Source organism: Phoenix dactylifera, chromosome 1 (genome assembly GCF_051530095.1).
Source record: "Phoenix dactylifera cultivar Ajwa chromosome 1, Ajwa_hap1_PhDact_Kaust_v1.1, whole genome shotgun sequence".
Classification (NCBI taxonomy): Eukaryota; Viridiplantae; Streptophyta; class Magnoliopsida; order Arecales; family Arecaceae; genus Phoenix; species Phoenix dactylifera.
In genome coordinates, this window is record NC_143190.1 from 73,857,553 (window position 1) to 73,871,491 (window position 13,939).

General features: G+C 37.7%; 1 protein-coding gene across 5 annotated transcripts; it reads right to left on the reverse strand.

Annotated features, from left to right (window-relative positions):
* Nucleotides 1-4,882: 4,882 nt before the first annotated feature.
* LOC103709431 (centromere protein C-like) lies at nt 4,883-12,165 on the reverse strand. 5 transcript variants are annotated; one of them, XM_088711783.1, is made up of 13 exons: nt 11,805-12,144; nt 11,180-11,653; nt 10,872-11,065; nt 10,433-10,521; nt 10,221-10,323; nt 8,999-9,222; nt 8,239-8,918; nt 7,962-8,162; nt 7,833-7,881; nt 7,231-7,313; nt 5,988-6,102; nt 5,746-5,853; nt 4,883-5,218 (listed from the first exon to the last, which is right to left on the reverse strand). In XM_088711783.1, exons 4-13 carry the CDS (start codon nt 10,503-10,505, stop codon nt 5,103-5,105), a joined length of 1,752 nt encoding a protein of 583 aa, XP_088567909.1. In that variant the 5' UTR covers nt 10,506-10,521; nt 10,872-11,065; nt 11,180-11,653; nt 11,805-12,144; the 3' UTR covers nt 4,883-5,102. The 5 variants fall into 5 exon arrangements, with proteins under 5 accessions (XP_088567909.1, XP_088567897.1, XP_088567905.1 ...); XM_088711771.1 differs by lacking the exon at nt 11,180-11,653 and having other exon boundaries at nt 11,805-12,165; XM_088711779.2 differs by lacking the exon at nt 11,180-11,653 and having other exon boundaries at nt 10,872-11,059; nt 11,805-12,145.
* Nucleotides 12,166-13,939: the final 1,774 nt, after the last annotated feature.

The window sequence follows — 13,939 nt, forward strand, 5'->3', positions numbered from 1 at the left end:
TGCTTATCAATCCCAGTAGCAGATGTGGTAAGCCCAGGCTATGAGCTTGTGATAACAAAGGAGGGAATGCCGATTGCGCATTCCAACATGAGCGCATGATGAATGGGGCGCATAGAAATGAGACGAGGTGATTGGCGTGCTGCACCTCCGCATGGTGCATATTGTGTTGGATATAAATTCTCGAAGCATCTAATGCATTTTGGGAAGTTAACTTGATGACAGTTGGAAATCAAATATTTGTATGTCATCTTATATATGACAATTTTTTTTCTGAACTCTTGTGACACTGTATTTGTTTCTTCTCAGTTTGATATGATCATTCCTAACAGATGTTCTGTTTCGAATTGTAAAATGGTGGTGATTCACCATCTAATCTACCCAGAATCTGTATTCTAATTTGCTGCATGAAGATAACTATGATTTGAAAATATTGTTCTAAACTTATGCACAATATCCATGACTAAAAAGCCAGCCTAAATAGGAGGAATAACTGAGATGAAAAGGTCTGAAGCAGAGGGAGCAGGTAATTTAGCTTTCTTGTCCAAGGGTGAGTTCTTAAATCTCTTGGTAAATCACATAAGGGACATCCATGAAGTTATTATTTTGCAGTTTGTAGGTCAGACTCTAATCCGATCCATTCACTTAGCCAGTCCTGGATTTGGAGTACTTCTATGTGAAAACTCAGGTAGAATCAAGATGAGTGATATCTGTGATTTCTTTTTTACTTGGGTGCAGTTGCAGGTTTTTTTTTATATATATACATAAGAAGGCTTTGTTCTGGTCAACCTCATTAGAGGGTTCAGTTTGAGGACTTACATTTAAGTTGATATTGGATCCATGATCCTAAGCTCAGGCTAAACCTAAATGATCCAGGTTAAACCTAATTGATTGCAGACATGGAGCTTAAACCCTGATGAACAGTGCTAGCAAGGGACAATAAGAATCTGACAGGTGAGGTGAAATCCAAATCAAGATATGATTTCATGGGTAATGATCAAATCTCAGATCTCAGCAGAACAATAAGTTGAATCTGGATTCTATCCAAATCCTTGTCAGTACCCGATTGGTACTAGGTAAAATCCCAAATAACTCAGAAAAAGCAAATTAGCTCACAACTACCCAAATCTAACTTGTCCTTCCTTTCTCCCTAGACTCTGCCTTAATCTGAACCCCTCCCTTTTGTTTGCCTCAGTCCCACCCAAGCAAATCGATGACTCATACTCTCTCTCAACTGAGAAATAGTTGTGACCTAGGGACTTGCTCGGTTAACCTAATTAAAGACTTGAATATAATGTCTCCGCAACATTTTTAGGGCAATATATGGTTCATTAAGTAGTGGTTAGTCTACTTAAACCAATGGGGGGTTAACTCTACCCTGTCGACGCATTAAAATTTTTTTTAACCTAGCTAACTTATTTCAATCTCCTGAAAATGAAATAAATTTAACATGCGAAAGTCTCTTCTTTCTCTTTTCTTTTCTTTTTTTTACTTTTTTCCACATATTAACTTATACTAGCCCTCAAACTTTAGTCAAATAGGCATATTACTAAACCAAGGATAAATAATTAAAGGATGGATCTAGAATTAGACCTCCTAGTTAGCTACCAGCATCCAAACCTATCTATATGATCAGCTAATTTTGTGTAGTTCTTATAATTTAAGGATATTTATGTAATTTAGTGCCCAATTAAGGAGCTTCATATAAGTTTTCCTGCCATAATTTCATAATTTCATATATGGTGAAGTTGGCATAAATTTTGATTTTATATGAAGCTTATAGTTTAGGGACCTCCAAGTGATTTATCCTTTTAAGGGCATTTGTATAATTTTTCCAGAAATTCTATGTAAAATGAAGCCTGTAATTTGGGATTTTCATGTAATTTTTCATTTAAATTAGACAGAGCATGCTGACTATAATTGGACATAGTATTTTAGGAACTTTACAAGTAATTTAGTGCCTAATTGAGCGCTTTGATATTTTTTTTTTCTTGTAGAAATTTTTTAAAGCTTGTAAATTAGAAACCTAAGAAAAGTTAGTGTTTATTTGAGGACTTTAGTATAGTTTTTTTCTCCACAAAACTATAATTTAGTGCCTGCTTTTTTTATGATGCATTCTCTCATTCTTGCTTATCTTTGTTCTATTCCCATCCCTATTTGGAGAAAGAGTAAGGTTGGTTTTGATGACTTCATAGTCATCTGTAAGAATACACGCTGGTGACTAAAACAAATTTCGACGAGAAGTTGTAGGATGTCGATCTTAAAGAGTACGTCCGATGATTAATTAGATATACAAATGTCCCGTTTGGTTAGAAGAGAAGAAAAAAGAAACCGATTGAAAAGAAGAGAAATTTAAGTTCTGTCATAGCAAGTCAGGAGAGAAGAGAAAAGAGAAGCAATTGCTCTTCAATCCCTTTTTTTGGATATACCGAAAACCGGAGAGATTTGGATAAAAGAAAATCTCCTTCATCCCATGTTCTGTTCATTTCTTTTATCTTCTCTCTCCCTTTTTTTCTCCTTTTCCTTTTATCTCCTATGTTAATAAGATTCCTTTCATTTTACAAGTATGCATGCGATACATTATTCATAAACGGATAGCTTTTTTGGTCCTTACATTAGAACAGATTTTTCATGGTAACCCATTTTTAAAACTTATTGGAAATTTTAGCCCACCTCATTGCGTTGATTGATTTGCATGTCAGTTCTTGGAGTAATGGCGGAAGCAAATGAAAAATGGAGCTCGATGCACCAGTAAGCATTAAATCGTGAGAAAGGCTCTCTGTATTATCTTATGTTTCATTTTTTGATCAATCCCTTATTTGTGATATTGCAGAGAAATTCTCGTGCAGATTACAATATATAAGTGCTTAGCGGCAGTGAACAAGAATACATTGAGATGGTAAAAAACTGGTCTGTCAGCTATAAAAATTGTGGAGGAATTATTGCCGTTATGACCAATGGTGGATGAAACATATATGCAGGATTTGCTTCTGGGTGCGACTGAACTTCATACTGCTGAAGCTGTGGCAGCAGCTGAGGCCGCCATGGGTAGCATTGGGCCAGCAATGAACTCCATTAGCAGCAGCTCTTCTCACGCTGAAGATAACGGTGATGATGACAGTGGCAGTAATGGTGACATAGATTCATGCAGTTTGGACAAGAAATCGCACACGGAGAATGATGAATTAAGGCATAAAATTAAGCCAAATAAGCGACTAAAGATTGTTGTCCTGAACTAAAAGAGGTTGTTAGATAGATATCACCATCTGAAAATATTTTGTCCAAAGAAGAGAATCCCTGGTCATCAGCAAATCCCCTGTTTAACCATGACTTCTTTCGAATATATGGTGCCTCTGGATATCAAGATGGAGTTGGTTCACTACCCGGATTTTACCAAGGAAGAAATGATTTTACGATTTGCCACCTGAGTGATCTTTGTTGTATTACCCATTTAAAGGATCCAGGACCTCAGCTTTTGTTGTATTACCCTTCAAGCTTGTTTGGTTCGCGGGAAAAAAAAAAAGGAAAAAAAGTGTGGTCAACGAAAAAGTAATGAAATGCCTCTTGTTTGGTTAGAGTTTTCAAATGAGAGAGATAAAAAAGTTGTATTTCTATGAAAATATGATTCCATATTTCATGGAAAACTTTCTCATGAGCTAGGGCCGCAGGAATCACTCCATCTTTATTTTTTCCAAAAAGGCCCTTCAGCATTAAAGAGATATTAAAGACCTAATTTTTATTAAGGGTATAATAAGAATTATACATAACTTTTCCAGAAAAAGTGGATGGTCAACCAAACATAAACACTCTTAAAATCTATCACTTTTTCATTTTTAACCAAACATGCCAAAAGTACATTTTCAAGCATTCTCTTTCAAAGAATCTTCTTCCCATGAATCATATTCCTAGAAGAAAAAATGCTTTCCACGGACCAAACAAGTCCAAAAATGTTCAGAAATAAATTGGTTCTCAGCAACTTGTTTTCCAGAGCATGTAAATTAGCTCTGTTCAAGCGTTTTGTGATTGGACAATCTATTATTAAAATTTTCAAGAGCCGAACTGTTGTTCTTATCACATTTAACAAATCATCTTTGTGATTTCATCACAAATGGGTCATCTACGTAGAGTTCTCAAAATGAAGGTCAATTAAGCATCAGGGAGCAAGAGCACCATCTCCAGTGCTTGGGACGTCGTCATACCTAGAAATTAATCCATTCACCATGGTTAAGCCCTGGCAAGATTTATGACAAATCAATTGAAAAGTAATTGCCAGCCAGACATGACTGTCTTAACCAAGGGGAATATCCATCAATGTTACTCTCCATGGCAACCCAAGACGTTGATCTCATAAACAGCCAGTAGTTTTCCTGATGAAACAAAAATTATTGCACCAAAAGTTGCTGCTTCAAGGACAAGGGAAAGACATGGCGTCCGAGAATAATTAAATTTTATACCAAATTGGGCATGGTAAGATTATATTTCAGAATCAAGTCAGCTAACAACCCTTATAATTTCAAGAAAATATAATAAACACCTGGTCAAAATTATTTTTAATAAAATTAAATCTTCCAAATCCCAGCAGATTCGTGGCTCATCCGTAGGCATTGGAGAATTGCCAGACTGAAATGATGGCATGAGTAACATCCAGAGTTTTGTAACCACATTTGCTTGGACAACATGTGCAGTGTCAGCTCTCTGATTTGTTGTCTTAATTGATACTGGAGCTCCAAAACATAATAGTAATTTAATAACAATTTTTCATCTGTTACCATAACCAGAATAAATTTCATAAGGTTTACTGATGAAAGGCTCACAAGGGCGGCCTACCAAACTCCAAGAAAGCTGCTAACCATATTTTTTCCCATCCACAAACACAATTAAACCGGAAGCAGAAAGAACATCAATGCAATAATGATACCTTCCAAGTTACAAGAGACTTGACATTTAGCTCAGAGCTCAATATACCTTTGCCAGCCAAGTTCAAAATTGAACTACAACCTATCTGAACCCTTTAGACGACACCTCAGTGACATATAGACAGGTCATTAGGGTGAGGAGCAAACTAGAATAACTAAGTCATAAAGCGGACACAGAAAAGTAGCAGCTCAATGGAGTCCTGCTTGAGCTACGAGGTCTGCATATTCCTCCGAGACAAATGACTTAACCTTCAGCGCTGGGTTACTTGGAGAATTGTACTTCACCCCAATGACAGTTGCCAAGCCTGCAACGCAACAAAAGTTTAAATCTGTAAATGTTCTTGCTGTATTAAATCTACAGCATACTGAAAAAAAATCAGTACTCTGCATGGAGGTTCATAAGAAACTAATTTGTTCCCCCATAATGACTGAGGCTGTAGGAGACTGATATGCTTGTCCATTAACAACACTGGCATCATAAAGTAATTGATGCATGCAGTACAAAATAGGACACATTAAACTCCAGCATATGTCAATCAAATATTAACACATCTTTCCGATATGTCGAGAATAAATAATATTTATAAATTCACGGAAAGCATTCAGTGAGCATTCTGAAAAAATACAAAAGTTACCAGTAACACAAGAAGACAGTCCCAAGGAAGAGAAGAGAAACATCAAACGACATAGATATATAAAATCTAATTAAAATCCACACCATTCTTACAAAGACTATAAAAGCATATATTACATCTTTTCCAGATATTCAATAATTGATGATCACATAGAACAGATGACCTGCACTAGAAAGACTAAATATTGTAATACTCACTGTCATTTATACGCCCATATAAGAATCTTTCCCCGAGCCAATACTGCAGAGGCCTTGACCTAATTCTGGTGCTTCGCCTTACGCCGGATTTCCATGTCATCCCAGCATCTGACAATGCCAAAAAAAAAAACACACTAATTATCACTGCCAGATCAGCAGTAGCTCGAAAGATCCCGTGAACAAAAAGTCATAGAAATAAACCATCATAATTTGAATTTCAATTGCATGATCCTGAATAATACCTGCAAGGCTTTGTCTTCTTGAAGCCAATTTTTTCCTGTTTTGTTTTTGTCTTGATGCTATTTTACTCCTTTCTTTGTTCTGAGGTGCACCAGAAGTTCCCTGAAGACCCTGTCTCTGTGAGTCCAAAAAATATGGCATAACAATCAGCATGGCAAACATATTATCCATGTGATACTTGCCGTAACTTACACAACAGAAGAGAATGTCACAACATGTGCTGCTCACCAAAATGGCATTATGATTTCATGTTCAAGCAAGCTCAGATAGAGGCATGTCGCTACATTATTGGATTCATAGGTGTAGAAATTTGCAAATGCCCATATATAGAGAATCAATATTTATCTCAAAGAATGTGGTCATAATTTGGTACTGAAACTATACCCGTCTAGGCAGTAACAAGTTCAACTTTGAGAATGCAATATCCAATATTAAGGAAATGGCATGAGCCACAAGACATTGTACAAACTTAAACATATGTCGACTAATTATAATAAATGGTGGATGATGATTAAGTGAATCATTTATGCGTGCTACTTGGAGGAATCATAGTTGGCCAGTTGTAACTCATTTCGGTAGGCTATTGCTGGAATTAACTAGAAGTTATTAAGCCGTTTCGATGAGAGGAAGTTATTTTTGGAGGAACTACTCATGACTTCAATCCATGGGAAGTACTTGTTGGAAATAGCTTTCCCTTTCAATATAAAAGCAGAAAGAAGACCTCATTGGGACCCTCTCAACTTCTACAACTACAATGGTTTCCACACCCAGTTTCTACGCTAATGGGCTCTCTTAGCCTCTTATTCCAGGTTTAGGTATCTTCTCTACAAAGGTCCGACCTGCTCTGGAGGGTATCTTGGTTTATCTAAATCCTATGTATTAGATCTGTCAAGCATATTTGAATTTAGATTGAATGAAGGTCAATGTTGTTTCCCTTCTTTAAAACTTCATATCTTTGGTGCTTCTTTTCATTTTTTCTCATCAACCTCTCCATCAACCATGGAAGACCACAAGAAAATAAAATGTGCAAACAACGTTATTCTCCCAATTATTACTTCGCAGAGAGGTACAGCTGCAACCAAGATTGAAAATAAAAAACAATTTCCAAATAATCATACACACAAACTTCATTGAAAAGTACTGAATCATCACACAAATGATTGGGACAAATAGATAGAAGGGCAATATAAGGAACTACACCTGTAGCACAAAATATAGTAAAATTTAAGCATAGAACTGGCCAACCTCATTATTTTCTTCTGGCAAGCCATGTGCCTTTTCTGATTGCACATCCATTGGAAGGACTGTCGTCGGAAGATTGGAGTTATCTGTCCATAAAGGGTAGTAATATATTAAACTCGCAACAAAGATCAAGACCTTCATCATAATTGACTATGCATGGACTGGGTGCATGTGGTGGCCTGAGTTAAAAAAATTAACAGGTGCATATTCTTGGCAGTAGTCAAAATATTTAAAATAACACCAACTTCAACAAGGAGACTGGCCTTATATGCATTTCTTCCAAATCAACTCTACAAGCTAAATTAGGTTTGCTGCTCCACTCTTGCTATCATAAAACCAACAGAACTGACAATTAAACAGCAACTGCATATTCTAAGATGCAGAGACAAGTCATACCTCCTGCAGCTGGTGGAAAATTGAATTACCACAAGTCCTATTAGATGCTAAAAAACTAAAGGATATCACACATTCTCTTGAGAAATGCAATTTCACATGCATGAAAGTTTAAGCAGCAACAAGCAACATGGTATAGATGTAATCCCTTAGTACAGTGCAATAAATGCAAGGAGAGAATCTCGGTCAAGTCTGCGGCACCAAAATTATACCTTTAGAAGCCCCCACATCAACTACCACTTCTTGTGCTGGAATGGCCGCCTACAAGTTAGATCAGATATTTAGCATTGAGAATTCTGTTCGGCAACTTCACAGATGAGTGCACCAAAAAGAACACTTGCCTCATCTTGCAAAACATCGTCAGGACCATGTAAGTTAGCATCAATATCAATTCCATAACTACTATGATTTTGAGGCATGTCACTACCATATGGGCGAGCCAAGCCTTCTGTTCCAATGGGAACCCTACAACCAGAAGTTGGATCTTCAACTCCAGTATCTGGCTGATCAGAGATTAAAACATCCAGCTGCATATCATCGCCCTAAAATATATGACACAATATCAAAACCGTAAGTATCCAGTCATTCAACATTCAACGAAGCATCAGAAGTACTTGCCTCCTCTTCCATATGGCCATCAAGTCCAGCAGATGCATCTTTTCCCTTATCAAATTTATTGTTGCTTTGCTCCATGGTATTTTCAAGCAAGCATGGGGAATATTCTCTTAGCTCTTCTTCTGTTGTAATCTTACTGTCAATAGTTCTATCTGCTCGACAAACCGGTGTGTTCAATTTATCCACCAAACTCAATCTTTTGCCATTTACCATCACTGGACTGGAAGCATCACCAGCAATTGAATCATTCCTATCGTGATGGCCAATGTCAGCAGGAGGTGAAAGATAGTTCTCATCTTCGCCTTTACTTCTAGAAGAATATCTGGAAATCGGTGCATCATCAATAGGAGGCACTGAGTATGGATCTTCCAATGGATCGTTCAGCGATATGCACCTCTGCAAGGTTGAAATTGCAGCAAGTGGACTTCTTGCTATGGTTGATGAATTTTGTGGAAATTGGCAGCCCTCTAACTCCTTTCTCATCACTCTACCTTTGAGTGTTCTAACGGCATTCTTCTGAACAGTCTGCAACTCAGGGAGATGCACTTTGCCTACATTAATTGACTTGATATGCAAGCTCTCCCGCAACAGAGTTACCCCTTCAGCTTCATCCAAATCTTTAAATGAAATCAACAATTTATCTAAAAGATCATTGACCTTTTTCACCCTGTCAGTCACAGAACCTGGTAAAAGAAATAACCATTCACTTAGGAAAACCAGCACTGGTAGTAACAAATGGATAGTAGCAACATATCTAATACACCTTGTCTTTCTACAGCATCAAGGAGTTCACTATTTGTTTTCCTGGATTGTGAAGTCTCAGGTTGGTCAACTGTTCTAGGACGCAAAATATTACTTGAAGCAGCAATAATCGAAGTGTTGGATGGGCTAAAAGTTTTTTTATCAGAAATTTCTTCTTGCGATTCCATGAAGACCTCGGCAGTATCAACTTTAGCAGGAAAATGATGTTTATAGCTTGCTGTCTTCCTGATACAAAAACAAAAATCATAAATTGAATTAAAGATCTCATTTAAAAGAACACTCCAGCTTAACAAAATTGGATGATCGTGACAAGCATGTCAGATTTAGTCCTTGTTAGAGAATTTAAACCCACCTGCTGTCCTTAATCAGGTAAAAGTTTAAGAAAAAACTGCTGTAATATGTCATACTATTTTGGACAATTTTTTCAGGTTTGGAACTTAAGCTGCATGATATAGATTCCCACCCCAAAATTCGAGATCACTAACTATATATGGATTTGCTAAGATTGACCAATCAACCTTGTATATTAGTGTCCCGATTGGTGCGCAACTATGTATACATATTACAACCATTTTTACTTGATCCAACTTCAAGATGCAATTTCCTTGGTAGAATCAACTTTGATGTTATGTGCCAATTTAAAGTTGTTAATAGGGTTCGCTGTGCTTTGATAGGTCAATCTGGATCACCACATCCCAATATTATTAAGTCGTGTATGTTTTATTATTTTGACAATATTGGTCTCTATTGAGAATACAACTGAAACTCAAAAATGTAACTTTCTTATATAGAGAAGAAGAAAAAGTAACAAATTATATTAAGTTTACGGTTACTTTAACATCTCACCATGTAATATTGTAAAAATAAGCTAGTAACCAGCAATATACCATGTGATATGCTAGATCTCAGTGGACAAACACAAGCACGCCTCTTAATGCTTTAAAAGTTGTTCCTGGCTTGCAAACTTAATTTCAGAGGGGGAAAATCTCCTTTTCTTCCTTCCTTTTTACTAAAATGAAAGGTCAGAGGGTGTGGAGAAGGATGTTTTCATTCTCCTTTATCAAGATGATTTGTCTGCATGCAAGTAGAGGAGAAAGAAAGTACAGAAAACAAATATACTCCAATGACAATGATCAGTGCGGATGATGGAAATTCATGCATGAAGAAACCAGTTACCAAGCAAGCTCATGAAGAAACCAGTTGCCAAGCAAGATCATACATACCCCAAAATTCCAGGACGGCGTTTCCGAGCTGTTGGGGACTGGTGATGCTCGAGCGGATCAGTAGACACCTCTCCCCTTAGTTTCTTCAACTCTTTATCAGCATCTACACTCCGAACATAAGAGAGGACAATAAAATTTCCAAGGTTACTGCAATGTACAAAAAAATTATCAGGTATACAAGAAATGTAACTTCCAAAGTGGCAAAGGATTACTTTCAAGCTGCTCAAAGGCCAAGAAATACTCCTCTGGGTCTTCGATGTGATCTATACCAGAATCAGAGTCCATTTTTGGTACAGAATGACTGTCAACAGACAGAATCGCAAAGCATAGTGAGTAATTGATTAAAAAAAAAAATCAGTTATATACAAAATGGTGATTCTGCGACAATCAATACACAAAAAAGGAATGTTGATCTATCACAGTCATGCCACGGGACAGGTGTATGGCAGTTTCCTATCCATCCAACTGAAAATATCATTCGACCCATTCAGCCCATGGGACCAATATTAGATCTCTTCCAAGGATCCAGAGTCTTAAAATGAGCATATCCGAAAACATGCAGATCCGAAGCGGGACGGGTATCATATGCATAGAATCTAGGCCAACCTAAAACCAGTGTCTAGTATGACAAATTGCTAAAAGCTGGTTTACCTTGAGTTGAGCTTTAAAGAAAACTGAGCCCGTTTGCGACCCAATGCTGGTCTTCGTCCTTGGGGACGGTCCTTGCCGTCTGCAGCAATGGCTTTGTCTCCATCCTCAGGATGTGGACTTGGAAAGTTGGAACAACTCTTCTTGATTTGTTGTGCCTGTTCCAGAAACTCCTTTGAGCCCTTCAATGCCTGGTCCTGTATGAAAGACTAAAATTTCATTAGTTCTTCCAATAAAAACAAACAGAAGCACATATACTTGGTTCAAAAGATTTTTTGAAGAAAAAAAAGTGTATTGGAAGATGCAATTACTTTGTTAATTTTACATCATTAGCCGCAGGTCATGAGAGCTTGATTTCAGCCGAAAGTTAGAACCCATAACTAATAGTATCAAGAAGACTTGATGCTTTGAGCCGCCGGAATGCAACAGTCAGGACAACCAACCTCAACTAATCCTGCTATGTACTTCGAAATTCGACAAAGTTGGACTGCATCGCACCGTGATGCAACTATATAAATAAATCCCTATTTCTATCCAGGTAGAGAATACCCCAGCCGAGAAAGAATGTAGTTCCAGCGCGTAAGAATATGAATGGGAGAAAAATAATCCGATCGAAAAAATAGGGATTACTTGATATAGTTCCAACTCATAAGAAAGAATGCAGTCCCAACGCATAAGAATACCCTAGCCGAGAAAGAATTCAATTCCAATGTATAAGAATATGACTGGGAGAAAAAGAATCTGACCGAACTCTAGAACTCATCTCTAGTCCAAGGTTTTTAGCACTGGAAAAAAAAAAAACAGTTAAAAGCTTGATAAGACAACCCAGAAACCCTATGTTTTGTAAATCAAATCAAGATCCTGGTCATCTAAAAGACTAGCTTCCGGAAGGCAAAAGAGTCTGTGACATCTGAATTTAGAGTAGGAGACAGTTACCATGGATTTGAAGAGATTTCGGATCGCCTCCTCTTCCTGCGCCTCCGAGGCATAGAGATGAGCTCCAAGGTTTCGAGGGAGGAAAGAGAGGATGGAGCAGTCCGCGAAGGGATCTTCGAGGTCGGGGCGCTCGTTCTCAGCGGCCATACATGGCGATTTCGAGCACCGGAACCCTAGATCGGCGAGGAGATGGGCAATGTGCACTCTTCTTTCAAAATGAGGAGCGGGAGCAGCGACCGAGCGGGGCGGAGCGAAGTGACCGTAATGCCCTTCCGGTCCGGCCTGCTCGACCTCTGCGGAGATGCCCGGGGGGGGATACGCGCCGGATCGCGTTACTTTTACCCCCTTTTCTAAATTATTTATTGTGATTGTTTTTTTTTAAGGATACATGCTAAATATCAAAGTTTACATTAATATCCTCCCAAATTGCTATTTACAAATATACCTGATAGGGCCGAGGGTATTTCCAAACCCCAGAGCTCAATCTCTACTGAGCTTAGATAGCGGAAGCGACTGCTTCTCCTCAGAGGTATTGTCCACGCACGGTTTTGCCCCGCAAAAGATGCCTCTGAAGAGAAAAGGGTAGTCTCCCTCCATTTAAGGAACAGACATCTCCGCTATCTAGTTGATGTGGGACTAAGTTCGGACCTTTAATTTCCACAACATAGCCCCCCCAGCGGAGAGGTCTATGCTGGGGTCAAGGGCTCTCAACGGAAACACCATTGATGAGGCCGAGGGTATCCCCAAAGCTCCAGAGCTCCGTTCCCACCGGGCTCAGACAGCAGAAAACAGCTGCTTCTCCTCAGAGGTATTGTCTGCTTTCAAGGAGGTTTCATAATCTCTTCCCAACGCATGGTTTTGCCCCGCAAAAAACGCCTCTGAAGAAAAGAGGGTAGCCCCCCTCCATTTAAGGAACAGACCTCTCCGTCTAGTCAATGTGGGACTAAGTTCGGACCCTTTATTTCCACAATAATATTCTTGTAAAATATTTATTTTACTATTCTATTTTTTTATTCTTGTTTTTGCATATATACCTACGCCATCTAATGCCGTTAAAAAATTAACCATTTCAAATTAAAATGACTAAAATATCTTTAATGAGTAGAAGTACCAAAAAAAAAAAATGTATAAGACGATCGTGATGGAACACAAAAAAATAATTTTAAAATTCTATTTTATTTTTAATTAAAATAAATATAGTTTTTATTAATAGTGTTGGACAAATCATTATATTAGAAATATTTGTTAAAAAAATATTTTATGAGAGTACAAAATAAATATAAATTTTTAAAAAGATGTTTATGAAAAAAAATCTATTATTATTCCTTCAAGTTTCGGCAATAGCCTCGGAAACTCCAATTAGACCCCGGTAAGTCGGTTTGGGTCCGCCAAATTAGGCACTGGATCCTACTGCCATATCTTATCGACTTCTAGTTGATCAACACATATAAAAGGAGGCATAGGAAGGCGTGGATCTACGGTGCGTTGTGGGTCACTTGAGGATGCGGTCTCAACTATGTACAGTTGTGAGTTTTACATGCAGTAATTTTTTTTTTCTTATTCTTTTCTCCTCTCAACTGCGTGAGTGGGAAGGAGCTAGGGAGTTGGGATCCCAATTGTTTATAAATTGGATCATCCTGGTTTGCTGTGTGTTGAACATGGGACATTATCATAATCTTTGCTCAATCAAAAAACCCCATGATCTCCGCCTTTTAATATAAATCAACGAATCCTACCATGCCATGCATGTAAATCTATATATGATATAAGAGTGCTGCTATTTATTTCCTTGCTCGCACCATGGTCCTTATGGCAGTCGGCGATTGGTGCAGCATATGGTGATCACATGGATCATGGGCGAGCCTTGTGTATCAACCCACCGATCATTGTGTATTGGCGATGTAAATAGGGAAATAAGTTAAGCATCGAAGCATTTTTCATAATGTAATCCACTTATGTTAATTTGTTCTTCTAGAGTATGCTTTGTAGCAAGATCATTTCATTAAGGAATATTTCACATGAACAATTGCTTATCTTCTAATATGCAATAATATTTTTTTCTTGCAAAAAATACAGTAATAATTTTTGTACAGAATTGATTTTTTTCATTTTTGCCTAAAATATTTCTTACTTGA